The 27,283-nt window shown below is 36.4% G+C and overlaps 1 protein-coding gene across 2 annotated transcripts in view; it reads right to left on the bottom strand.

The window, feature by feature from the left end:
- The window catches only part of GALNT13 (polypeptide N-acetylgalactosaminyltransferase 13), a 543,861-nt gene that overhangs the window by 10,625 nt on the left and 505,953 nt on the right, over nt 1-27,283 (bottom strand). For both annotated transcript variants that reach the window (XM_078070807.1, XM_078070808.1), the window contains exon 12: nt 1,917-2,051. In XM_078070807.1, coding sequence (XP_077926933.1) covers nt 1,917-2,051 — 135 coding nt within the window. The remainder of the gene's footprint in view (nt 1-1,916; nt 2,052-27,283) is intronic.

Here is a 27,283-nt window from a genome sequence, read left to right as displayed (position 1 = left end):
CATCTCTCAATATTTATGGCATATTATAAGCTTTTTTGTGTGTGTTCTAGAAACAAAGTTTACATGATACAAAATACCACGATGCTTGAAAAATCCTACCATACATAAATATTAGTTATCCAAAATAGTAAATTTACAAAAATCATTTCTATGTCCTATGTGAAGCAACCTAATTTTTTTTCTCTTTTCTGTCAAAATCCCTCAGTATTCAACAGTCTTTCTACTGGCTGATAAAAACATAAAATATACACCTATGTACCAACAATATAGTTATTTCAGAAATTAAAGAATCTGAGTTATGACTATAGCAGCCATCATCTACTCAAAGACAAAAGAAAAGTTTGAAGATTTTAAGTGGTATTCTGAAATTCAACACCGCTTCATCTTATAAAAAGTACGTACGCTCATTCCCCTTTCCTTAGAAATACATGCTAGATTTCTTTACTTTTAGCACAAGCCCAGTGAAGTTCTGGGCTCCTGGTGAAAACTAAAGAGCAATAGCAACAACAACAACAACAAATTATTTAAAAAAAATACTCCTGGCAGGATTTCTCCTTTATCTGTACATTTATCTGTACTTTTCCTAATAAAAGAGGGAGGGAACCAAGGTTCCAGGTTTACCCCCATGTATTATTGAAGGAAATATCTTCTGCAGTCTTAATATAAAGAGTGGTGATGATGAGACCTCAAGAGAAAAAAATGGGGGGCAGACAGAGGTAAACGAGGTATTGGGGAGACAAGAGACTGAACAGAACACACTGGTGCATTATAGGAAAGATTTGAGATGTTTGCCCTTCCTTATGTCCCAGAAGAAGAGTATTGTGTGTCCAAAGAGCTTGGTTATATTACATAAATTTTAAGGCCAAATTTTAACCCTACACAATCAGTTTCAAATCACATAAAAATTCATTAAGTTTTCCTGCTAAGAAACTACAACATCATGTAAATTGAAATGACATTCAAAAGGTTCTTAAAAAGAAGACCTTGTTGCAATATCAGTAACACCAAGGACTCTGTAGTTTTTAAAATGTTACACTGGAAGTGTATCTTAGGCTTAGATACACTTGTGATGTGATACACTTAGATGCATTTGTGAAATTCATTTGCCTCTATGCATTATTTATCTTGCAAGAGTAGCTTATTTCTTATCTTAAATAAGTCACCAACCATTTAATAATGTGGAAAATGTAACACAGATGACCCAATTCATTTTGCTAAGCCAAGAGAACTGAAAGAAATGAAACTTTCAAGGCAACTTCCTTATGGAGAAAAAAATATTTCTTTTTTAGTAGCTCCATCTGATGGTTGATCTGGTTTTTACACACTGCCTGGCTATAAATTTCCAACCATAATTTTATTGTTTTCTCTCCCTCTCTTCTATCAGAAAGATGTGCTATATTGAGAAAATGCCGCTTAGCTGATTATGTGCCTAATTAGTTTATTGAATTTTGCAAACTATTTACTATTATAAGAGCATTCATGCTAATCTTATCAGCTTTTTTCTTTTTTTCCCCTTAAATTGAGGATAAATTTCACCAATTACAACAGTATACAATTTGAAATTTGAAAAATGGAAATATTGTTGATATTGTCCTATAATGTGCATCTTCATACATACCTCTCAGATAAGCATAGCTGGTCCCTTGCCTAATTTATGTTAAGCATGTACACGTGCTAACACACTGTAAGCACATAAAAATGACTTTATTTTCCTTATTCATTTTTTTACACTAATGAACTCCTTTGACAAAACCCTATTTATATACTATACCATCCTAATGCTATCAGATAGGAGCATGCATGCTTGAAAATACAGTTCTTCCAGTGTAGAAAAATAGCTTAGGATTGAAGTGTATTTGAAATATATAACAGAGTTTAAGCACTAAATAATAAGTAAATTAAGGAAAAGACTATACCTCAGCATCATATTCCCATAACTGATTTCCTCTCATGTGGTGGCATTTTAGCATGATTACAGGTCCACTGAGTCTAGACACATCCAAGCACAAGTCATCGGTTCGGATTTCTTTGTCAGCAGTATAAGAAAATACCTGGAAACATAAAATTCAACTAATAAAATAATCTCCTTAAAAACAAAAAAGTCACAGTATAGCAGATTTCTCTGTGGAAGCATTCATATCAACTTGTGTTTTCAAAGGGTCTCCGCTGTGTGACCTTGAGAAAGCTAGTCCTTTTCCTCAACTGCCTGCAAAACAGGGACAGCGTTATCTGTGTTATAAGGTTTTTGTGAAACCTCAATTTAACACATTAAATTATTAAACACACATATTTACTGGCACCATATTTCCTGCACTGTACTTGCTTTATATATCTCACAACAGATTCAGTAAAATAAAGTTTGTTAACTATATGGGACTATATGAGGGCAGTCCTTGTTCTCACCACCATATGACCAATTCCCCAACTCTATAGAGGGAATAATGTTTTTCATAAAGACATTTAAATCTTTCTCTCCATAAGAACATCATGTACATTTTATTAAATATTGTCAGTGTGTTTCCAAACGTTGTAGAATTAGCTTCTCTAGAGACCTCATTAAAGAAAGGCAGGCTCTATGCTTATCTTTCTCATATGTTTATAGCTGGGCTTGGCTTCAGTTCTTCTCAAAATATCCAAGAAATGTTAAGGTGGAGCGTAGATTCAACGTTAGCTAATTTAAGCTGATACTATAATAATCTCCATGTTTTAAACTGGCATGAATAGTTTATTTATAACATTGATTATCAAAGGGTCACGAGAATTATTAATAATTACAAAATTTTCTCCTGTTCGCTCTGATAAGCATGGTTCAGTATTCTGTGGGTATTTTTTTTCCTTACAATGTCAAGAGGGAGTGTAATGAGGAAGGTTATCTGAGGATCTTTTAGTTTCCCGTAACAGTCTGGTAAAAGTAGAGGAAGTCAGCTCTATATTTCCCTATAAACTCTGGAGCCCTAGTGTGTAAGCCGAACAAGTTATTCTTGAACGGGTTACCTCTACAGCACTGTGACTCAGGGCTTCCCTGAAAATCATAAGTGGTAGGAGAAAAATGCAAAAGCAATTCTTCACAAAGATGTAAAAACTTGAGAAGTAGATGAAGTTCATTTAATTGAACTATATAAAATACAGATTTCATGTATGGCATTCAGAAAAAAAATCTCCTATCTTTAGTACTTTTTAATGTTCATACTTTTAATGGAAATTATGATGAAACTAAGAATAAAAGAAACACCCATCAGATATTAGTACTATATCCTTTCCAAACATGGTATTTATTAATACAATATTTAATTTAATACAAACATATTTAATTAAGTAAATGAATCGAGTAGTAAACCTTAATTTGAAGGAGGGAAATTTCTAGAGAAATCTCTTTTATCTTTTGTTTTAATGTGAAGTATAATTTTCCACATAGAAATTATACTCCTTTAGTTGTATACAGATGCCAATGTAAATGGAGACACCAAAGCATCCACATTTGCCACTAATTTTGTATGAGTATAATTACGGCCTGAACAATGATTTCTCCTCAGGTCTCTTATGATAGTTGGGAAACTTTACCTATTGAGAGAAGTCATCCACTTTCTTTGTCCCTTAATTCCTAACTGTAATTCATTTTACGGTCGATCAGTAGCTATTTTAAGTGATTTACATTCAAGAAAGATTTATTCATAGAATATTTTCTGAGCCTATATATATTATCTGAAATTATCTTTCTTTGGCCTTTGTACTTGAAGAAAAACTTAACTGATGTTAAAATACTTGGCCCACAAATAATTTTTCCTTTAAAAAGATCTGTATATAATGCTTTCATTATTTTCTGGCATTAATTAATTGGTTAACAAATCCTAATGAATAATTAACAGGATTAATTTATTTTTCATACCTGAGAATCTCATTTTTATGCTGAAGTATTTCTAGGATGGTTTTTATTCTGTATAATAATAAAAAGTCAGTGCATGTCAGTATATACATGTCTTTCTTGATTTTATCTGGAAATCATTAGGCTTGATCTCAATTATTCACCCTTTATATCTATCCTCTTTTTACCCATCATTGTCATCTTTGTGCTTTTTTGTATCTCCTACCATAGGAGGCTCATGGAACTCACTTTGGGATAGACTAAAATTTTACACGCAAAGTACTTTGTAGAGATCCAGGTACGCAGATAGCAGTCAGTGACTGATACCTAGTGTTATTATCCCAGTCTTATAGGTGCTCCCAGGATGTGGCCTCGTATATGGATTCCCGCCTTGATAGTATGTCCAGTTCCCAAAGAATTTTAGGACAGGAGCCCAGCAGGCTTGGCTCTTGCCTCTCTGTGCCGACCCCCGGCACACAGTCTTGAGGAGGGCCTCCCATACCTGATGACAGACTGACCTGACACTTGTAGTGTATATAGTCACCCTCTACGACTTTGGGGACAACCTCACATCTTGTTTTAGATTCGCTAGGAAGCAGGGGCTCCCTACGGCCATTGCCTGTGTCAATACCCCACACTGCAGTTGGTTTGTGTGGTTCCTGGCAGAGTATCTGCCTGATCTGTTCTCCTGTTGCAGTTAAAACATTAATGCCGATTATAAGGTAAGATTTTCAATCCTGAACACATATGAAGCACATTAACTTAAACATCACACATGGTGAGGACTTTACAAGATCGAGTCCCTCAACAGTGAAGTCTACTTGTATGTTCTTTCACAAAAATTGCACACTATTCCTCCCTTTCTGGTTACCACTCAAATTACTTTAGCATTGGTTATCAAGACTGATTCTCACTAAAACCAGAAGTGAGTTACACAAATGCTAGATTTAGCATATTTTTTCAGTTGCTCCAATGCCAGATTGATTCTAATAACAATGGGTTAAATCAAAGTCTCATCACTTTAAATGAAGGTGACTAGAAGCAGAGTAAAAGAATCAATCTCAGTGTCCTTCCATCCATTATAAAAGAGGAATATGGAGGAGGAAGTTAACATTAATTGAGCACCTGTGGTAGAAACCATGTGTGATACGGTTCATATATATTATATTAAATAAGTTTGCCCTTTTGTTACATTGTACAATTACATTCATATTCCTATGCATACCAACTTAGCATTATTACAAAGCATAGTAAGTAGAGCTCTTTACATGAACTGTATAGATGCAATAATTTACGGTGCTTTGAAAATTCTGTTTTGCACCTAATCTTCATATTTGTTTTAACGCATAAAATTATGAGCCATCTAGCAATACACATCTTTCTCTGTAGTCTGTTGGTCAAGCTAGCTATAGAAACAACCACTAAAAAGGCCAATTTTACTCAATTGTTTTATGTTAAACTATCTTATAAGAAGTGATAGATCCTTTGTTCCATTTTGTGGGCCCTTCCAAAACTACTTTGAAAACTATAACAATTCAGTTTTTATTGTCTCCTATTAGTTTGCTAGGGCTGCCATAACAAAGTACCATGGACTAGGTGGCTTTTAATCTTCTCAGAGTTACTGGAGGCCACAGTTCCAGATCAGAGTATCAGTGGGATTGGTTTCTTCCGTGGACCTCTCTCTTTTGCTTGTAGATGACCATTTTTTTTTCCCTGTGTCTTCCACGGTCTTCCCTCTGTGACTGTGTCCTAATCACTTCTTATTATAAAAACAACATCCATATTAGGTTAGGGACCACCCTAATGATCTCATTTTATCTCAATCACATCTTTAAAGACCCTGTATCTCCAAATGTAGTCACATTCTGAGATACTGGAATTAGAACTTCAACATAGGACTGGGGAGGGGGGGCACAATTCAGCCCCTAACACCTATTAACCCCTTACATTGAAAGAAATAATGCATCTTTCCCTACCCCTAGATGAAAACTATAGGTTTGTCTGCTTACTTGTCCAGGACCCCTGGGGATTCAGTTCAGAAATTAGAATGGTCTGTTTAATATTATTAATTGAAATTCTGAACGAATGTAATCCCAAATCTCCTCCCTTTCTTGAAACTGCACGTGCTTTAGGTTGGAAGCCTGCAGTGGGATAGGGCATGGGTAACTTCTCTATTTTACCATCTTGAGAGCTTCTTTTCTTTCTTATCTCTCTTGCCCACTCCCAAATTCCCCCAGGCTGCAAATTGGTTTTTGATTCCTCCAGGGTTATAAAAGTATAAGAGGTCTTACCTAAACTGTCTCTCTCTTCTCTCTTTTTTTTATTAAGTGAAAGTACAGAAAAGACTCTCAAGAGTGAGAGGAGTCCCGTCAGGGTTGCCACAGGGTTGGTCTTTTATAGAAAGCTAACCAGAGAACTTAAATTCTTTTAACATTTCTATTGATACCACCATTGAGCAAGGACTAGTCATAACACCTTCAATGGCTTACTTCCTTTTTAGGGTCTGGTTGGTTATTCCTTGTTGGTATCATAAACACCCACCCCACACACCTAGGGCAGGGTGGTCCGATCCACCCTACACGCCTAGGTCAAGATATCCACTGATCTATTTGACAAAAATGGTAATTGGGGATCTTATCTAAGGGATGTGATCATAATTTGGGGCCTAATACTTGTTTTATGTTCATCCTTTTGCATGTGCTAATGCATGTACCATTTGCTGCACATCGTGACCCCCTGGAGCCATACCAGTAGCCCTGGACCTAGCCCTGGATAGATTCTAACTGCCACACAGCCCGCCACCCCATTTCAGCAGGAAGCAGCCAGAGCGATCATCGTCCCATTCCCTAATTCCCAGTTAGGGTTACTATTCCAGGGGGAAGAATGAGTAAGGGACAGGTGGAGCTAGGTAGGGAGAGATAGATAGGGGGCTATGAGATAGATAGGGGGCTACGTGATCAGGCTCACAGAAACCCCCCAAAACGTGGAGGCGTGGGGAAACCAGAGGTAAGGGGACAAACTGGACCACCCTAAACTGTCTCTTGATAACCCCTTCCTGTTCTCTGGCATGGCAGAGATTTAAAGCTCCTTCTCCTGGGAGTGTTTATGGTTCTTCAGAGATTCCCATTGCTAAGCACCTCTCACTGCAGTGCTAATGAAGAGGACAATGCATATTTTATAAGTGGGCCACTTTTTATGACTTGACCAACTTGGGGAGGCAAGCTGACTCAGGCGGTGCAGTCACTTCAATTCAGTTGTCAGAGACCAGCTTTACGATGTGTGAGTCAAGTCACAGCCTGCCACAATCCCCAGGAGCACGAAGCACATAGCAAGCAAGCTTTTCAAATGGTGTTCTCCATAATTTGCAGGGCCTAGTGCAAAATGCAAATGCAGGATTTATTGTTCAAAAATTATTAAGGCTTTCAAATTGTAAGGCCCTGCTTGAGGGCATATTGCACACCCAGGAAGCTGCCCCTGCCCTGAGTCCTCCTCTCAGTAAGGTTTGTCCCTGGAAGCAAGAATCCCACCCCCTCCTCTCTAAAGGCAGGGCCACTGTTCTTTTCCTAGAAAACCTGAATCTTCTCCGCCTTGTGATACCTCCTGTTATGGGTTGAATTGTGTCCCCCATAAGAAATGCTGAAGTCCTTACCTCTAAGCACCTCAGAATGTGAACTTCCAATGTATTTGGAAGTAAGGTCATTGCAGATGGAATTAGGTAAGTGACCGTGAGATCATACTGGATAGGGAAGACCCTTAATCCAAAATGACTGGTGTCCCTAGGAGAAGACAGAGATGGAGGCATACACAGAAAACAGGCCTCCGTAATGACGGAGGCAAAAATCAGAGCGATGCATCATCTACAAGCCATGGGGATTGCAGGCAAACACCAGAAGTTAGAAGCAGCAACAAATGCTTCTCCCTTACAGGTTTCGGAAGGAATATGCCCCTTCTGACACCGTGATCTCCGGCTTGTAGCCTCAAGTATTGAGAGACAATAAACTTCTACATTCACGCCACACAGTTTGTGGGAGTTTGTTATGGTAGCCCGAAGAAACGTGTACACCTCCTTTGATTCCGTATGATGGTTGAAGGGTCTAAAAGTCATGCAAGCAGTTTCCAAATTGTCATTGCAAATTTTGCATAGGGAAGTCTGATTTTAGATTTCACATCTGTTCTATCTTGGTATCTGGGCTGAGATTTGTAACATCCACTTATGCTTTCTGAAAGCAACAATCATTTTTACAATCATTTTTCTATTTAAATATATCTTCATAAAGTGGTTCTTGACTGTGATGAGGTGAATTACCCGCTTTCATTGTAGACTTTATAGAGACCAGATTAATTTCTGTCTCTGAATTGAGGTACTCAAATGAGTTTAGGAACAATTCCTAACACAGAAAAGGTGACAGCCAATTTCAATCTCAGTGCCCTTCAATCTTAAATTTTTTTTTGTAGAGAAGGTAAGCATTTTCATTACTTCACATACGCATGTGGTTTGTCCTGGATATTTCACTTTGGGGAGTATGTTCAAAGGCATTTATGTTATACTTCTTCAAATATCTACAAATAAAACATTTTGACGATTTTCAAGGACTGTTGGGAGAAGGATCTAAAATATTTTGCATATTGCTTTGTTTCACACAACGAAAGAATGTGTACTATACATACCATACTTAAGATCCTAATGTTGTATAGTTACTTCTTTAAAACCACTTTTATCTTTACCCCTTTGAAAAATTTGAAATTTGAAAAACTGCAAGCAAATTTTGCTCAGATTTGGAGCATAAGCCGCTGCTGGCAAAACTCTGCTGAAGCAACACCAGATGCAGAGCAGGTTCACTGTTCTGTGCAAGAGGCTCAGGAACGAAACGCCCTCTGCTGGTTCTGCATTGCTACAGGGGTTCTTCCATCTTAACCCGAAGAAACACTTAAAATACCCACACTAATTTTTATATATTTACATTATGTTCATATACATTCCGTGTGTGTTTAGAAGGTTCATAAGTGTATTTGATTCAGCTTTATTATAGAGGTGGTGATTTTTCTAGATTTAGTTGTGAATTTATAAAATACTTTTTCTGTTGAGCTCTTCCTATTTACTATAGAAGTTCACAGTTTGAAGGGACTCCGTCACTCTATGCCAAATGCTTCGCTTTCTCTTTGAAGAACCTAAGCCAACAGAGTTACAGGATTCACATACTTGGCCAGAGCCACTTTGTGACAGAAGTTTCTCCGGACCAAGCTCCCTGGCATTTTCTTTCACTTCACTACCCTGCCTCTTACATCCCATGACTTACTCATTTTGCAACTTTGGGCCCTCTAGGAGATTGCTTTAGGTATTTGAAGTGCAGTCAATTTGAGAAGTCTGTTAGAGTCCAGAAGGATTAATTATTTTAAAAAGCTCACACACACATTCTAATGGTTTTCTTCCCCCCTCATTCGGTAAAAATAGCCCAGGTAAATTTGGATTGAAATAATAAGAAAATTGTTTAACAACAAAAATTAGACCTTTAACAACGTGATTTTTCAAAATGTTCTCTCTGACTGTATGTCATACCATTGTGAAATTAGCATGAGGAATGCATAAATGGAGTTGAATTCATCAATGGAGCTGCCAAGGAAAGAGACTTTTGCTCCCAGACAGGATGTTTTTCTGTCTTAACTGATTTCAGGCTTCATCTCAGGCCTGTTAGCTCATGGTCTGTGTAGAAGCGGGTAAGGAGAGTAGGTAGCTTCTGGCTGTGTGATTTTGACTTACCTTATGTGCCTAAATGATATCTATGGTCTTTTACAGATTTAATGCTCTCAAATTCTATTGTTAAAAGTAGGATGTGGGGGGCACCTGGGTGGCTCAGTCAGTTGGGCGTCTGCCTTCAGCTCAGGTCATGATCCCAGGGTCCTGGGATTGAGCCCCGCATGGGGCTCCCTGCTCAGTGGGAAGTCTGCTTCTCCCTCTCCCTCTGCTGCTCCCCCTGCTTGTGCTCTCTCTCTCTGACAAATAAATAAAATCTTAAAAAAAAAAAAAAAGGATGTGTGTATCTCATGTTCAGTATTCCTATCCTGTCCTCAACATTGTCCATGACGCATTAACAACTTTACATTTCTGAATTGGTGCCCAGCAAGTCTCCTCATCTTTTCATTCCTGACTGGGTATGTTCTGCTCACACCACTAGAACTATCCTAATTCCACTTTGCCCAGAAAAAGACTACTACCTTACCTGAAGTTTTAGTACTTTTTTCACTTTCTTCTTGTAGCACTTTGTTAACTACTCTCACCTACTTATCTGCATTGTATTGCAGGCATGGCATCATTTGTGTAAATCTTTTTTAAAAATTTAATTTAATTTAATTAATTTATTATTTATTTTTTTTTTTTTAAGATTTTATTTATTTGAGAGAGAGAGAGAAACAGCATGACAGGGGACAGGGTCAGAGGGAGAAGCAGACTTCCCGATGAGCTGGGAGTCCAATGTGGGACTCGATCCCAGGACTCTGGGATCATGACCTGAGCCAAAGGCAGTCGCCTAACCAACTGAGCCACCTAGGCGCCCCGAATTTATTTATTTTTTAAAGATTTTATTTATTTATTTGACAGAGAGAACACAAGCAGACGGAGGGGCAGAAGGAGAGGGAGAAGCAGGCACCCCACTGAGCAAGGAACCTGACATGTGGCTTGATCCCAGGACCCTGAGATCATGACCTGAGCCCAAGGCAGACGCTTAACTGAGCCACCCAGGCTCCCCTGTGTATATCTGGAGAGCAGGACAGCACTCAAACAATGGGCTTTGGGAAATGACACAGACCCGCATTTGGGACTATCCTCTGCTACTCATCAGAACCAGAGTTACTATGAGTTGTCAAAATCTTGGCTCCCTCATCTTGGAAAAGGGATAAAGATGCCCCCTGTTTTCTGGGTACTTCAGAGGTTGAAGGAGGTAATTCATGTCAACTCTAAACAGAGTACTTGATGCAAATAGCATCTCAGTTTTAGTTATTATCTGCTCAAAATCTAGGCATACAATCCTCATTTGATGATATCCTGTCTCATCTTTGTGCTCTATTTTATTTTATTTTTAAAATCCTGCTGTCCCAATAACAAATATTAAAGATATATTTTTGAACGCCTATGGAAACAATTCTAGGAAAAGAATATTTGCCCAATAATTACTTATTGAATTGAAATGAAAACAATTTGTCTTTGGAATCTCTAGTCCACTTTGTGAAAAACTGAGCAAGAGAGCAAGGTAAAAGAATGAAAAGGATACACTAATACAATAACCAATTTTGACATTTCTTCTTTCTACTTCATTGTTCAATCTTCCCATTTTAAACAATACTTTACTCTGTCTTGAAGGATTTTCAAGGAAGTCTACCATTCAAGAAATCTAATATATAAACATTATGTTCCAGCTACTCATATTTTACTCTTATAGTACTGAAGAATATAAATTGTAAATTTAAGCCCAATTGGTTATCCCACTAGATATGCTTGAACATGCAGATGTTGTTCTTTATGTGACTGTGGTAGAATTCTCAGATGGTCCCAAGATTCCTCTCCCAATATACATGCCCTTTATAAACACCCTCCCCTTGAGTGTGGATAAGACTATTATGACAGGAAAGTCACTCACTCCATGATTACTTTATGTTATATAAGACCTAGAATTAGCCAACTTAAGAGAGAGATTTTCCTACTAGGCCTTGAAGACACACACTGCCTTGTTTTGGAGAGGGCCAGCATAGCAGGGGTACTGAGAAGAGCCCCCCACTGCTGAGAAGAACTCCTGGCAGAGAGCCAGAAAAAAAACAAAACAAAACAAAAAAACCACAAAAAGCCATGCACCAAAAAACAAAATGATGGAAGCTCAGTTCTCCAACTGCAAGAAACTAAAATCTGCCTATAAGCAGGAAGTGTGGAAGGGGACTCTGACCCTCCAGTGAGGTCTCAGCTCTGGCCAACACTTTGATTTTAGTTCTGTGAGACGCTAAGCAGAGAACCAGCCATGTCGTGCCTGAATTAGACCCATAGAACTGTGAGATAATAACTTTGTGTTATTGTAAGCCACTGAAGTTGTAGTATCTTGCTATATACAATGATAGAAAACTGATATAGTAGTGACCATTAGGAAAAAGGAAATACATACAAAAATTAGAATTATTCTTACCATGTGGAATATCTTCTCCCATGCTATGTCTCTATCATTTATTTATTCATTTAATCGTTCATCCATCTATTTATTCAACAAATACTTTTGAACATGTTAAATGTTTCAGACCTTATCCGAACCATACACGCTCTTCATGAAACTTTGAATTCAAGACATGAACATCTAATAGGGTGCCAACATTTTTGTAAGAGTTTCCTCCACTCTTTCAACCTGACTTGAACTTTGTTCTCCATGTTCTCTTTGTAATGATTTTCTGTAACAAATTATCTTCCTCTTTATGGTATTCTCTGCTATATTTCCTGATTATATCATTCCTTAAATATTCATTCTCTGAAAAATTTGCCCTCGCACATATAAATTGCCAGGAAACTCAAATGGATTATTGGATGGGATAATTTCCTTCAGTCAAGGCAATTTAATACCTAGTTTCCCTCTATCACTATCTCATTGGTTGGTACCATGGAGCACCAAGATATTTGGTCTTTGAGGTTCTTATTGATTTATGCTTGTAAATGTAAAGTAGACATAGCAGCGATAATATATATCATTCATGTGACATCTCTATAAGCTAGTATATTTGTTTTAGTGTTTATTAGCCACAAATTCATGGTGAAAGACTTTGTGTGATCCTTTCTGAATATATTTTTACTGGTATTTGGGTAATATTTCCTATCTTAAAAGGTATTCACTTTCATTATATCATTAGGTGCTTCTTGAAAGTCTGGTATATAGCATAATAATTAGATAAAAATTATTAAATATATAAAGAGCCTCAGAAGGTAAATTATAATGTCCTAGATGGCACAAAGGTACACTTAATGTGTATCAGTTACAACGGCCTTTAATCTGTAAAGGTAAACTACTCTTTAGATTATATTAGACATAATTTAAAAAAAGTAACCTCCAGATTATTACAACATTTGCACTGGATGCAAATAAAACTAAATTTTTCTAGGTGGTTTCAAGCTTAAAGTAGTCCTTTGGATTTATGGCATTCATCATTGTGGCAAAAAAGATCAGGCTCTACTTAGTTTGCAAGTGAAACAAAGATTCAAGTGCAAGTAGTTCATTAGTTCGATAATCCCAGGAAAGACTAGTAGGTGAGCAGGGAAGGAAAAAGAACTAACAAAGGGTGCGTTACAAATTATACTGTGGGTAACTGGAGCTTAAACATTTGGGGATCTCTGGTATAGAACAAGCAGTTCCCTTGAAGGGTGAAGAAGCTGGGATAACATTTGCCATCTGCCCTCAGTTGGCGTGAGGTGTGCTTCCACGTAGAATTAATTCCCCAGGAGTGACTAAGTGGGCAAAGAGGCCTCTGGCAGTGAAAGCCTACTCTGACAGGTGCTCAGACAAAAGGATAGAGGTTGGGTAGAACCTTTGGATGCTGGGCTGCAAGCAAATGAAAGGAGAGAAAGTATACGCCATTTGGGGAGCACCTGCTGGGTGTTAGGCAAGATGGAAGTCATTTTAAGTATACTGTATATGGAGATATGATAGACCACATATATGTTTCTTCAATAACCTTTCAAGGTAAGCATTGTATTTTCTCCTTTACAAATGAGGAGTAGGGTGCTTGAAAAGATTAAATAGATTCCCCCATGTCACTCAATTTATGAGAACCTGTCTTTGAAATATGGTCTATCAGGCCCCAAATCCCATGCTCTTTTCACACACTTAACATTTGCTTCTTGGATATTTAAAAAATTAAACTCTAGACTATTCAGATTTCACTGTTTTTCCTTAAAGTGTCCATTTGATCCCATGTTCATTTTTTTCCAGGATCTCATCCGATACCACATTACATTTAGTCATCATGTCTCCTTAGCCTACTCTGACAGATGCTCAGACTTTCATCTTTTTGATGACTTTGACAGTTTTGAGGAGCACTGGCTAGGTATTTTACAGAATGTCCCTCAGTGTGTGCTTGTCTAATGTTTATCTTGTTATTAGAATGTTTTTGAGAGGAAGGCCATGAAGGTGAAGTACCATTCTCATCATATCATATCAACGGTGTATGGTACCAACATGGCTCACGATGCAGAGCCTTGGTCACTTACCCAAGGTAGCATCAGCCATGTTTCTCCACCACCACCACCACCACCAGCTTTCATGTTTTACTGTTTGAAAACAAGTCAGTAAGCACAGTCCACATGCAAGGTGGGCAAGAGAGTTAAATTCTACTTTCTGGAAGGGGGATTATCTACATAAATTATTTGGAATTCTTCTTTACAGAAGATCTCAGAGATCAATTTTAATATGTCTCTAAAAAGTTAGTCTAAAACTGGGGGCCATATCTTTATATTAGATTTATCTGTAACACACTAAGACTCCTGTAATAAATCTTGTTTGGGCCACTTGTTTCACTGGCAAGATGAAGAAAAGTTCTCTTTAGTAGATGGAATTATAATGTGACCATTTTTGCCACATAGAAGTGGCACTTGCTCTTAGCTGTGTGTAAGACATGGATTGAACACTGGCCCCTGTGAAGTATAAAGACCATTTTGGGGGCACCTGGGTGGCTCAGATGGTTCAGCATCTGCCTTTGGCTCAGGTCATGATCCCAGGGTCCTGGGATCAAGCCCTGCATTGGGCTCCTTGCTTGGTGGGGAGTCTGCTTCTCCTTCTCCTTCTACTGCTCCCCCTGTTTGTGCTCTCTCACTCTCTCTATCAAATAAATAAAATCTTTAAAAAAAAAAAAAAGACCACTTTGATCATTCCTTGATGTTGCAATGAGCATAAAATGCACCTCTGAATTTGCCAGGTTTTTTAATTTATTTACTTATTTGCCAAAAAAGTGTCTCTTAAAAAAATTCTGCATATCCCCACCAGATGCACATTTTACTTCTTTTAAATAAAAAGAACATCCCCAAATCTATTTAGAAAGTTAGCAACCAGAATGTTGGGAGTAGAAATATACCTATCTGGTAGGTTTTCATTAGAAGACTAAGATCCTTTATTAGAAACTGGAATGGACGCTAGGCTGTTTCTATGGTAACCTACTGAAGCCTTTTTTCCTTTAATGGAAACGTATCATTTTTGTACATACTACAGGTAGCTTCTTGCTCTCTATTGGATCAAGTCCTTTGATAAAAGCATAAAAGAAATGAACTGAGAGAAAGTTCTATAGTCTGTCCCTGCTTGTGATGAAATTATACTTGGGTACTAAATAACAAGAATAAAAAGCCCTTTTCATTTTGGCTGTATTCACCATGTCATTTTTGATAACAGAAGTTCATGTCCAAGTATTTTCATGAGGTTGTATTAGGAATAGGTTACAAGCTCTTCTTTGACAACCTTTGCAGTCTGAAAGCTCTTTGCTCCTTTTGTCCCTTCAAATCAAAATTCCCTTGCTTGACATTTACATTCTATTATAATCTTAGCTCCTCTACCTATAAAACTTACTGTTCCACTCTCCTTAGTCCAGGCCTTCTACTCCATCTGGGCTAGTATCCCCACTGTCCTTGCAGACACTCCATTCTCTGTGCTCACCAACAGCTTTGTGACCCTTTCAGACCCACTCCTGTTCTTATTAGACCCTTCTCTGAATGCCTCCTAAGGCAGAGCAGCACAAATCCTTTTTGTTTCAACAATGATTGCTTTGTATTCTCATTGGGACTGAGTATAGGGATTGTGTGCCTATTTATTTATTTATATTTCATCTTGTAAAAAGTGGAAGTAGATTTAAACAGAATTTTACATAGCTATGTAACATACACACAGCAAGAAATAAGAGAGGAAAAAACCCATCTACATAAACAATGGTAATGTTTAAAAGAATGAAAGAATCCAATATAAGGCCATTATAAATATTTTTCCACAGAATATTATTAATTTTCTCTGGATGAACCATGTGTTTGGCAGTAAAGAAAGAAAAGAAAAACCTGTTTCTCAGGAGACAACCAACTCTTCTTAATACTCAGTGCAGTATGAAATTCTCTTAGGGACACTCATGGAAGGATTCCATATCATGTAACAAATAGCATCTTTTTCAACTTCCCTATACACAGAAAAAGAGTTTGAGTTTTGGGTATATTTTCATATTCCTCTTGGCACCGCCCATACATTGCTGGGTATACATACGGTGTTCAAGGAATTCTTGATTAACAGAGTTTGTTTTTTTTTCTTTCTTTAAATCATTAGGTTTTGGTGACTGACAGATTGCTTAAAATTTTCACATTGTTCTAAGGCATTTTCCAGAACAATTATATATATATATATATATATTTTTTTTTTTTTTCTCTAAATTCTTAGCCTTTTAAATTCATGTCCCCTGTCACTGGAACAAAGATTTCACAAATCATCTGGACTTGATGCTCTTTCTTATCTAACAGTAGGGATAAAGAATACGAGAACTGGTGAACATCTAGTTCAACCATATCAATTACAGTATTAGAAACTGAGGGCAGAAAGGGTAAAGAACTTCCATACAGCCATTGCTATGAACTGGATGTTTGTGTTTCCCCCTCTCTCCAACTGTTATGTTGACCCTAGCTGCCAATACAATGGCGTTTGCAGGTAAGGTCTTTGGGATTTAATTAGGTTTAGATGAGGTCATGAGGGTAGAGCCCCAATGATGGGATTAGTGCCCTTACAGGGAGAGGAAGAGAGAGACCAGAACTAGCTCTCGTTCTGCCACATGAAGACAAAGCCAGAATGTGGCACTGTACCAGCCAGGAAAGTGTCCCCACCAGAACCTGACCATTCTGGCATCCTGATCTGGGACTTCCAGCCTCCAGAACTGTGAGAGAATAAAGGTCTGTTGTTGAAACCACCTACGATGTTGTGTTATGGCAGCCTGAGCAGACTAAGATAGGCAGAGAGCAATTTGACACCGAGGTCTTCTGATGCTTTCGATATTGACTTTTTACCAAAGCTGACTCAGATCAAGTATGATATAGTGTAATAAAGTATATGAAAAATGGAACCCATTTATGATATCTTTCTATTAGGGTTATTCTGAGAATCAAATTTTATGTATATTTAAAGCATCTGGTAAAGGTCTACTATAGGAATAGTGTTCAATATATAACAGTTTTCACCCCATCACTGTCAGAGGCTGTTAGGACCAAAAATTCATGCTCTATTCTTAAAAAGCTTTAAAAATAGAAATAACTAAACCAACTCATGTTGCTGATCTATGCTTTAATTTAGTGTAGAATGCAATTAATCCTATAAAAATATTGTTTTATGCAAAGAAGAAATTATTGGTATACTTCTATTTAAATAAAAATGATAGGCTTTAATGGTGAGAATAGATTATTAACTAGGAGGATTGCCTAATAAAATGAGAAAGAACTGTTCATAGTTTAACAGAAAAGCAATGACATTCCCATGATATCTCAGATAAAATTCTTATTTACTTGACACAAAGAATATATAATTAGGACCATTAAAATATGAAAGATATTTTGTCACTATTGTTATGTCTACATTTCTAACCATGAAAAATATTTTTGGAATATATACTTAATTGTGAACAAATAAAAACCCTAAAACATTTTGTTTTCTGTCATCCAGATTTGTAAGCTTGCCTTTAATTGGTTTATCTTCATAATATCTTATATACGATAACTCCTTTTATTTATTCATTCATTCATTCACTCATTCATTTATTTATTTGAGAGAGAGAGAGAGAGCAAGCAGGAGGGAGGGGCAGAAGAGGAGGGAGAGAATCTTAAGCAGGCTCCACAGTCAGCGTGGAGCCCAGTGCAGGGCTGGATCTCATGACTCTGAGCTCATGACCTGAGCAGAAACCAAGAGTCAGATGCTTAACTGACTGAACCACCCAGGCACTCCTGATAACTCCTTTCAAAAATTGGTGAGTATTAAGTAAAGAATGCTTTAAGAATCTTGGTGCTACAAAAATATTATACCTGACATTTTACTTGGCTATAAAATTTGCAGATTTTATAGAGTTTTCCTTTTTCCAAACTTTATGTTTCTTTTTCTGACATTGGTTAGTCAAGTATTTGAATATGAATTTATTTTCTAGTTTTTTGTTACTGAGGCTTTATTGTGCTAACTTTTCTTTCCTGAAAAATCAAGATTTCATATTTGAAAGAAAAATAAAAACCTAGAAATACCCTTACCTGTTACTTCTCTTCTACAGAATTTAATAACTATGATAGAATTAAGAACTCAGTAAGATGAAGAGTATCTTAGGTATAGCAAAGCAAATAATTATAAGTATGGATTCTGCTTGGCTTCCAGGCAAGCAGAATATAAAAGTAGGCTAGCCAACACTGTTAATTTAGAAATCATAGACATTGTTTACCTTACTTAGAAGTTAATAAAGTGGTTTTTTACTACTCAATTAAGCCAAGATTAAATTATTACATCATCTACTATAAACCGCTTCACATGGTAAATTAAAATAATTATTTACATCCTCAGTGAAATTTAGGCACACATGTGGTCTAAGGGGGAAAAACAGGAGATCATTTCAAAGGACCTTAATGTTCTTTATATATAGTAGATTCATGCATTCACATTGTTAATTTTTTTAATATTAAATATACAAAAATGTCATCAGGAAGATTACTTGAACAAGGAAGCAGCTCAGTAATGATAAGACTAGGGTGTTGAGTCCAGAAGAATTATGCATAAGTCAGGAAAAAAGCACTTGAAGATAAAACGGAGAGAGAAATGAGGTTCAGAAGATTGAAACATCGCCGAGGGGAAAAGCTCTGCTGGGACTAAATGGTTGAATGCAGACAAGCTTATGTCGGTAATGTTAGTGGAAAGCTTGGAGTCTGTCTGTACTTAACACGGACTGCAAAGGAGATAAACGGGTGAGGTGAGGGAACAGACTGATGCTGCTAACATTTTTCTTCTAGTAGATTTTTGTGCTAACAGCTTACCCTTCTCAGTAAGAATAGTTCTATTGATGGTGTGAGATAAGAGAAGCAGTGTGTGTGTGTGTGTGTGTGTGTTGGGATTTTATTAAACTAGAGTAGTATTAAACTTTCTTCTTTATGAGAATGTGTGATATTTAACTTTTTTTTAAAATTTTTTTATTGTTATGTTAATCCCCATACATTACATCATTAGTTTTAGATATAGTGTTCCATGATTCATTGTTTGTGCATAACACCCAGTGCTCCATGCAGAACGTGCCCTCCTCAATACCCATCACCAGGCTAACCCATCCTCCCACCCCCCTCCCCTCTAGAACCCTCAGTTTGTTTTTCAGAGTCCATCGTCTCTCATGGTTCTTTTTTTTTTTTTTTTAAAGATTTTATTTATTTATTTGAGAGAGAGAGAATGAGAGAGAGCGAGTACATGAGAGGGGGGAGGGTCAGAGGGAGAAGCAGACCCCTTGCCGAGCAGGGAGCCCGATGCGGGACTCGATCCAGGGACTCCAGGATCATGACCTGAGCCGAAGGCAGTCGCTTAACCAACTGAGCCACCCAGGCGCCCCTCTCATGGTTCTTCTCCGCCTCCGATTTCCCCCCCTTCATTCTTCCCCTCCTGCTACATTCTTCTTCTTCTTTTTTTCTTTCTTAACATATATTGCATTATTTGTTTCAGAGGTACAGATCTGAGATTCAACAGTCTTGCACAATTCACAGCGCTTACCAGAGCACATACCCTCCCCAGTGTCCATCACCCAGTCACCCCATCCCTCCCACCCCACCCCCCACTCCAGCAACCCTCAGTTTGTTTCCTGAGATTAAGAATTCCTCATATCAGTGAGGTCATATGATACATGTCTTTCTCTGTTTGACTTATTTCGCTCAGCATAATACCCTCCAGTTCCATCCACGTCGTTGCAAATGGCAAGATCTCATTCCTTTTGATGGCTGCATAAGATATTTAACTTTTTAAGGGAGGGTTTTAAAAAAAAAAATTCTGGGAATCCCATTAATAAAATGAATATAAATTTACACGTATTTCCCAAAGAGCTTAAAGTATTTTAACATTTAAGCCCTACAGAAATTTAATTTTAAGGTCTTTAGAGCATAGGCTGATATGATGATACACCATAATTAATTGATTAATCAACAGAATAAATATTTCTTTTGTCCTGCTATGTGCACTGATATACTTTGATATCATTGTTGTTTCCTAAGATGACTTTTATTTTTTTAAGATTTTTATTTATTTATTCGAGAGAGAGAGAGATGAGAGCACGAGCAAGAGGGAGAAGCAGATCCCCGCTGAACAGGGAGCCTGACAAGGGGCTTGATCCCAGGACACTGAGATCAAGACCAGAGCCGAAGGCAGATGGTTAAGGGACTGAACCACCCAGGCGCCCCCTAAGATGACTTCTTAGAGACTGTTGTCCCTCTAAGTTTAGTCTGGTGTCCCTCCTTGTTGCTTTCTTTATCAGGAATCAGAGTAGAAATTTTTATCATTTCAACACCAGGAATAATTGAACCTTTTTGAAGGTGGCTTGTTTTTATATTATTGACACAATGAATCATATAACCAATTTTGTACTTATTAACTAGAAAGCTCAAAGCCAAAGGTGTGGCTTATTTAAATGAATGTGGGATTTCAGGGAATTAATTTTAAGTACTTTACAGTAAAATAGCAAAAGTGCTTTCTAGGTTAACTTGCACTGCCAATTTTTCCATAGCTTTTGAAAAAATGTCATGTGATAGGTATTAACTATCATTATGTAGAGATACATAACATTACACCCAGAGGAAAAGATAAATCTAAGAGATGGCCAATATTCGTGCTCATTTTATAGGAAACCTTAAGAAAAAAATTTCACAATCTCTGAGTAACTACTACCAGGGAAAGAAAGGGGTTGAACACAATAGATTTGCTCTTTGTTTTTATGCCAGGAAACACTCCAACCAGGCAAACTAGGCAGAATCACATCCTACAAACTTTAAGTTCCTGCAAATTTCAATCAATTCCAAGCTTACCAGATATTCTTTCAATATAAATAATGATGCTCTCCTCCAGCTTACATGTATCCAGCTCATTTAAACATTTAATGAATGGTACATGCTCCTTCTTTCCTCTTAGGCCATTTCATTTCACTTGCAAATTTACCCTGGTGATTTTAATTCTATTGCGCAAACTTTACTAAAAGGGGACCAAATTAACATAGAAAGGGCTTCTAAGTAATTATAGTACTGATAAAAATGCAAACTGTAAAGTCAATTCACTTTTGTTGAATGAATGTATTCATTACAATCTGTGAGTACAGTAGAATGCATTACTAAAATAATTAAGCTCTTTCTAGGAGAGGGTTTGTAATAAGGCAGGAAGTATTTGTTGACTCTCAAAATTTGTTTACTGTCATAAGGTTAGATTCTTCTTAAATATAAGTAGTCACATTTTAGAGGAGGAGACATTTGTTTGAAAGTATTGATAAGACCTAATGATCTCTTCTTTACCTTGGCAGAAAACATGGTTTTAATAAATGGCTAGCATAAGCTTCCCTAAAGGCTTATTACTACCTTGAAAAATGGCTGTGAATCATTTACTACAATAAATTACATGGAATGTTTCCATATACTTTCTAGCTCCCTCCAAATGAGTGGCTCCAGGGAGAAAGAGAAACATTCTAAATGCATTTGCTAAAATGTGAGTATTTTTCCATCATTTTATATTTTTTTGTCTTTAGAAAAAATGAGTACAATATGCATGAGGGCTGCTTTTTCCCCTTTTGATTAAAAAGATATTGCAATTCAAAGGGAAACACTCACCTTGGATTTTTGAAAATTTTACATATACTTGTTATTAAAGTAAAATAGTTATTTTATAAATATTAATCTAACTTGTACCCAATTATAGATATATTTTTTATAAATTTTAGATAAAAAATAGTGTCAGATATATGACCAATAAGACTAAGGCCTATTTGCCAATTTTGATATTAGCTCCTTTAAGCTGAGGTAAATGTCATTTAAAAGCACCACATTAAAAAAGAATGGTATTTCTACATCAAAAAGAGAAAGCATAAAAGCAAGCAATAATTAAAATATATAAACTGTTTAAAAGTCTGTACATGAAAACACACCAGAAACAAAATGTCAAATCAGAAAAAAATATCTGGAACATGTATCACAGAAGGTAATAATCTTAATAAAGTACTTTTATAAGTGGAGAAGAGAAACAAGAGCTCCCTCAACCACCAATGAAAATGTAAGCAAAAACAAAGGCAAAAACGTGACTAGAAAATCTACAAAGTATTGACGTCAATTTTTAAATTACTTACATGCATTGATAACATTAGAGATACGATTTAAAAAAGATAAAATGTTTCTCCCATACTAAATTGGCAAACATGAAAACCAGAACAAAGCAAAAATACAATAGCCGTTTAGGGTTGTCCAGTCAGACCACAATCCTGGCGGAGTGGGGTTAGAAATCAATACAAATGCAGTGAACATACACTTGGTGGGGAGTCAGCCAGATTTAGACTCAAACTGGCTTTACCTCCTAATCATATTACCAATCTCTCAGGGGTCCCATTAGACTCATGAGTAAAATCAGGGTAATACTACTATGTACTTCATAGATTGTTGTGGGAATCAAAGGCAGTAATGTATGTAAAATATTTATCATAGTGCCTCTTCGTAGTTTAGCAATTAGACCCATTAAACTAGTAAAACCTTAAAAAGGACAATGTGTCACTATTATTAAAAGCCTTATAATGTTGCATAAGTTTTGACCTGTCAAATGTACTTCTAGACAGTATTTCTAAAGAAGTAAATATAGATGCTCACTAGATTTTAGCTACAAGGTTATTGATGAGCCTCACCTATAACAATAAAAATTCACAGTACTAATGGTACTGTGTATTAAATAATAAGGGATTGATTAAAATAAATTAGAGCGTATCCATTCACATATGCCCTGTTCAGGTTAAGAAATTGTTAGCCAATGGAGAGCCAAAAAGAAGCTCAATTATTTGGGTTTTAAACAGTATGTCTTAAGTTTGTGAGTGGAGTAAGTAGTAGGTGGTCAACAGTGCAAGTAGACAGAATGGTATCAGTGAACTGCAGAGATAGGAAAATGCACAGAGCCCACAGGAAATAAAATCATCAGACATGTCTACAGCACAAAAAAACTATTAGAACATCAAGGGAGACAATACTGGGAAGTCCGATGAGGATGAAATTATGTGGGGTTTTGTATATATACATAACTAAGGAATATATAACTGTATACATAACTAAGGAATTTTTACGTGATTCATTGGGCAGGGGAGAATTGCTGGAGATTTTTATCATATTTTAATTATAATGTGGCCTATATAGAACATAAGCCTGGAATTCCATATGATGTGTGGAAATAATGAGGTTTTCTGACCACATAGGTGAAAGAAGATACAGGCCAGGACAAAGAAAGAGGCCCTAGTTGTAAAGGGTCTTAGAGATCGGAGTCAAGGCATATTATTTTCATGTTAATATCAGGGTTGGGTGACCAATCAAACTTTAGAAGTGTCTATGTTGGGTTTCAATTTTGGATGCTTATGTTAAAGAGAAGAAAATGAGCACAGTCTGGAAACAGTTGCGTTTGAGATGTCTGCAGAGATTCCCAATAATTAATTGGCAACAGATTCCAGAGTTCAGCAGAGACGTTGGAGATAAAGATATAAATCTGAGTCGTGAGCATTGTAGGGGACATAGAACTGCTTCCAGGAATCAATTTCATCTTTTCAGAAGTAAAGAGAAGACGATCCCATAACTTTTAGTAACATACATTCTACCAGGAAATTGCAAGTTTTTCCTTCCCTTATAAAAATTTATGTTCAAGTTTTAATCAAATTTATTTTCATTCTTTTGAAAGTGTTTAATGATCATCACCTTCTTTGTTAATGAAAGCATTTCAAGAACAGATAGGAATGGACTTTCTAATTATGTCATTATTCTTTGAGACAGAAGGTTTTTATTACTAAGGTTCTAAAAGAATACCTCAAAAAAAAGAATACCTCAAGATGATTAAATGTTGAATGTAATAATAATTCTACACTTGGTGTCTTATTTTTACAGTATTCTTGCTACAAAAACTTGCATGCATTCTTTCATTTAGTTGGCTAGTTTTTATTAGGTGTCTACCGTATCCCAAGCCCTGCAGGGGCTAGGGGTGGAGGGAAAGTATGTTGGATATTTGAGTGTTTAAGTGTTTAAGAAAAGTATTTCCAGCAACTACTGAAAGTAAGTTTCTTCCTGATATCTCCAAGAACATTAAAAAAAAAAAAAAAAATCCTGTGCAAGGAGAAATGGTTAAGGGATAGTTGTCAACAAATATAAAGCACCTTCTTTTAGAAATGAAACCGAGCGGAAATGCTAAAAAAAAACAGTGTTAACATTTCTTAGGAATTTTGTGTAAAAGCAGGAGTGAGAAACTTGAATATCTTATATGGGTTGGGGCTACTTTTAAAAATTTTAAACTAAATAACCATAAAAATAGATACTGCTTCCATGGTAACATAAGAGAATAACAATAAAGCACAGGGAAGGTAGCTCTGAGAATAAAATCCTAAAATCTGTTCTTCTCTAAAGTAAGTAAAAAATGTAAACATGTCCCTAATTAGGGACTAACTAGAATTAATCATCCAAGAAATACTGATTTCCATCAAAGTATAAATCATAATAGGGTTTTATGTGATGGTTTAATTATTTCATAATACGTATTAAAACAACAGGAGAGGCAATTCATTTTATTAAGCTTAACAATATCATAGGAAGTGCTGTGCATTTACCTTGCCTCTGGCATTAGCCACTGAAACTTTTATTTTCTTAGAGAGAAAAGAGAAACAATTGAGAATAGAAACTGAAATACGTAAAGAGAATAAGTAATGTCAATAGACCAATATATGTACTGAGTGTCTAGTATATGCCAGGCTAGTGTTAGTTATTATATAGATTTTACTAATCTTTAGAGGAAAAAAATTTGGGTAAAAGTCTTTTACCCATTTTATAAATAAAATAGTAAAGCTAAAAAATATTAAGTAATTTACCATAAATGACCCAATTAATCAGGTCAGAGCAATGCTCTAAAATGATACTCTTTTGGGGCGCCTGGGTGACTCAGTCATTAAGCGTCTGCCTTCAGCTCAGGTCATGATCCCGGGGTCCTGGGATCGAGCCCCCGCATGGGGTTCCCTGCTCAGCGGGAAGCCTGCTTCTCCCTCTCCCTCTCCCTCTGCTGCTCCCCCTGCTCATGTTCTCTCTCCCTCTCTCTCTGTCTCTCTCTTAAATAAATAAATAAATAAATAAATAATAAAATCTTAAAAAAAAATAAAATGATACTCTTTTATTCTCAATAGTTCAATTTTCTCCATTTTTATTTGTTCAATTATGAAAGTAATACATATATATAGAAAAATGTGGGGTAAAAAGTAAAGTTTCCTTTTCTAACTCCTTCTTCTCACCAGAGGTAATTCTATTCCAGATAGATTGCTATGCATTTCTAACAAATTATATTGCATCTATACAAATACAGATAGACTTTATAGAGAAAAATGTTCATATATATTTTTCATAAATGAGGTCATTCAAAGTAAGTTATATTCTGGATTTTTTCCCTCCTTTTCAATTTTCCACGACAATGCATATAGACCTCTTTCACTCACTTTGGTGGCTATGGAGTATTCTGTACTATGGATGCATCACAATTTATTTAAACATTCCTGTCTTGGTAAATACTGAGTTGTGTCCATTGTATTTGTTATAGCAAAAAGGGCTCCTGTAAACTTTCTTCTATGCATATCTGTAGACGTGAATAACTATTCATGTAGATGGAAGAACATTGGTTTTAATTTCTACTTTGTCATTAAGTTAACAATGTAGAAACATTAGAATATATGTAGGTATGGGGTTTTACTTATTGTTTGTTCACTTTATTTATGAATCCCTAAGATTGGTGTCTTTATATACTATTGGTTACTATGACAATAACAGCATTCTATGGCAATGTCTACATAGTACTAAGGTATAAGTCTATTGTTCTGACCATGAATTCTTTCATCTATTTACTCGACTCGTAGTTATGAGTTACCTACCGCATCCCAGGCCTTCAGCCAAGTACTAAGTGAAGAGAAGAATAAGACATAGTCCTGGCCAACAAGAAGGTTATGGTAGAGTGGGATAGCTTATTTCTGGGTATTTGAACACTTGTAAATGAGTGATATAATTTTTAACATTAATGATCCAGGTGTTTTGTTTCATTTAGACAAACACAGGTATATGACTGGTTATCTTTTTTAACATTAACTATGGCAACTTAAAAAATCAATGAGGATAATTCATCTAGGTTATCTTCCTTTTCATTTCCTATCTTCATTTTCATCTGCATTAGAATCAGAATGATGTCATAAATAATGTGTTTTTTTGGAATTCTGTAGGTCACCATGGTGCAGATGATCAGTTGACTTTTTCATCAGCTGGTGAAACCCATTATGGAGACAGTTCTACATGTCCACCCAGTATTCATGGTAAATAAACTGTGAGGACATTTACACATGTAAGTGTAGTAAAATATTCCGTGTTTTTGTGCTAGAGGTATTCAAGTAACATATTTCTGGCCAAAGAGACTTACAAGGTGGGGGGGGGGGGGAGTGTAAAAAGCCTTAGGAAGTCTTGTTTTTCCTAGCAAAAGGACAGTTATGGCTACTGCAGCTCTTCTCTACCCCAACTTCTTCCTGTCTTGAATGTGGATATGATGTCTGGAGTTTCAGCAGCCCTCATGTGACCAGCTGATGATAAAAGTTAATTTTAAGGATTGAAGAATGCAAAGTTAGAAAGTTTTTGATTTCTTGACAAAGTCACTGAAGACCTGAACAAATGTCAAGAGTTGATCACCTTCAGATTTCTTACGTCCATTTGTGAAAAAATTAAACCCTGCACATTTAGTCCTCTAACAGTTAAGCTGTTTGCCATTTCCAGCTGAATTCATTGGGATTCCATTGGTTTTGGTAGTAGAGGCCTCTCACATTCATTGTGAATCAATATAAAAGCTGGACCATTTCTGAATGCTCTGCCATTGTTCTGTCTGTATTGTTTTTCCTGTTATTTTCTTTCATAAAGTTATTTTCCCATGCTGTAATCTAGAAACTTTGATTTAAATATTTTTCTGCTTAAGTTGAAATTTTGGAACACTAATTAGGATTTTAATAATTTTTTTTAAGAAGAAAATTTCATTTTTGAATGTTCTCCATTGAATCTCACAGGTCCTATTTGAAATATGGTGTCAAAACTCAACAGGGCTATTGCTTTTTCCCTATAGATTCTTGACACATTCAGCTGCATTACCAACATAACCATGATGTTGTGCTGCA

Source organism: Halichoerus grypus, chromosome 4 (genome assembly GCF_964656455.1).
Source record: "Halichoerus grypus chromosome 4, mHalGry1.hap1.1, whole genome shotgun sequence".
Taxonomy (NCBI): Eukaryota; Metazoa; Chordata; class Mammalia; order Carnivora; family Phocidae; genus Halichoerus; species Halichoerus grypus.
The sequence above is the reverse complement of the archived record's forward strand: the minus strand, read 5'-3'. Positions and strand labels throughout refer to the sequence as shown.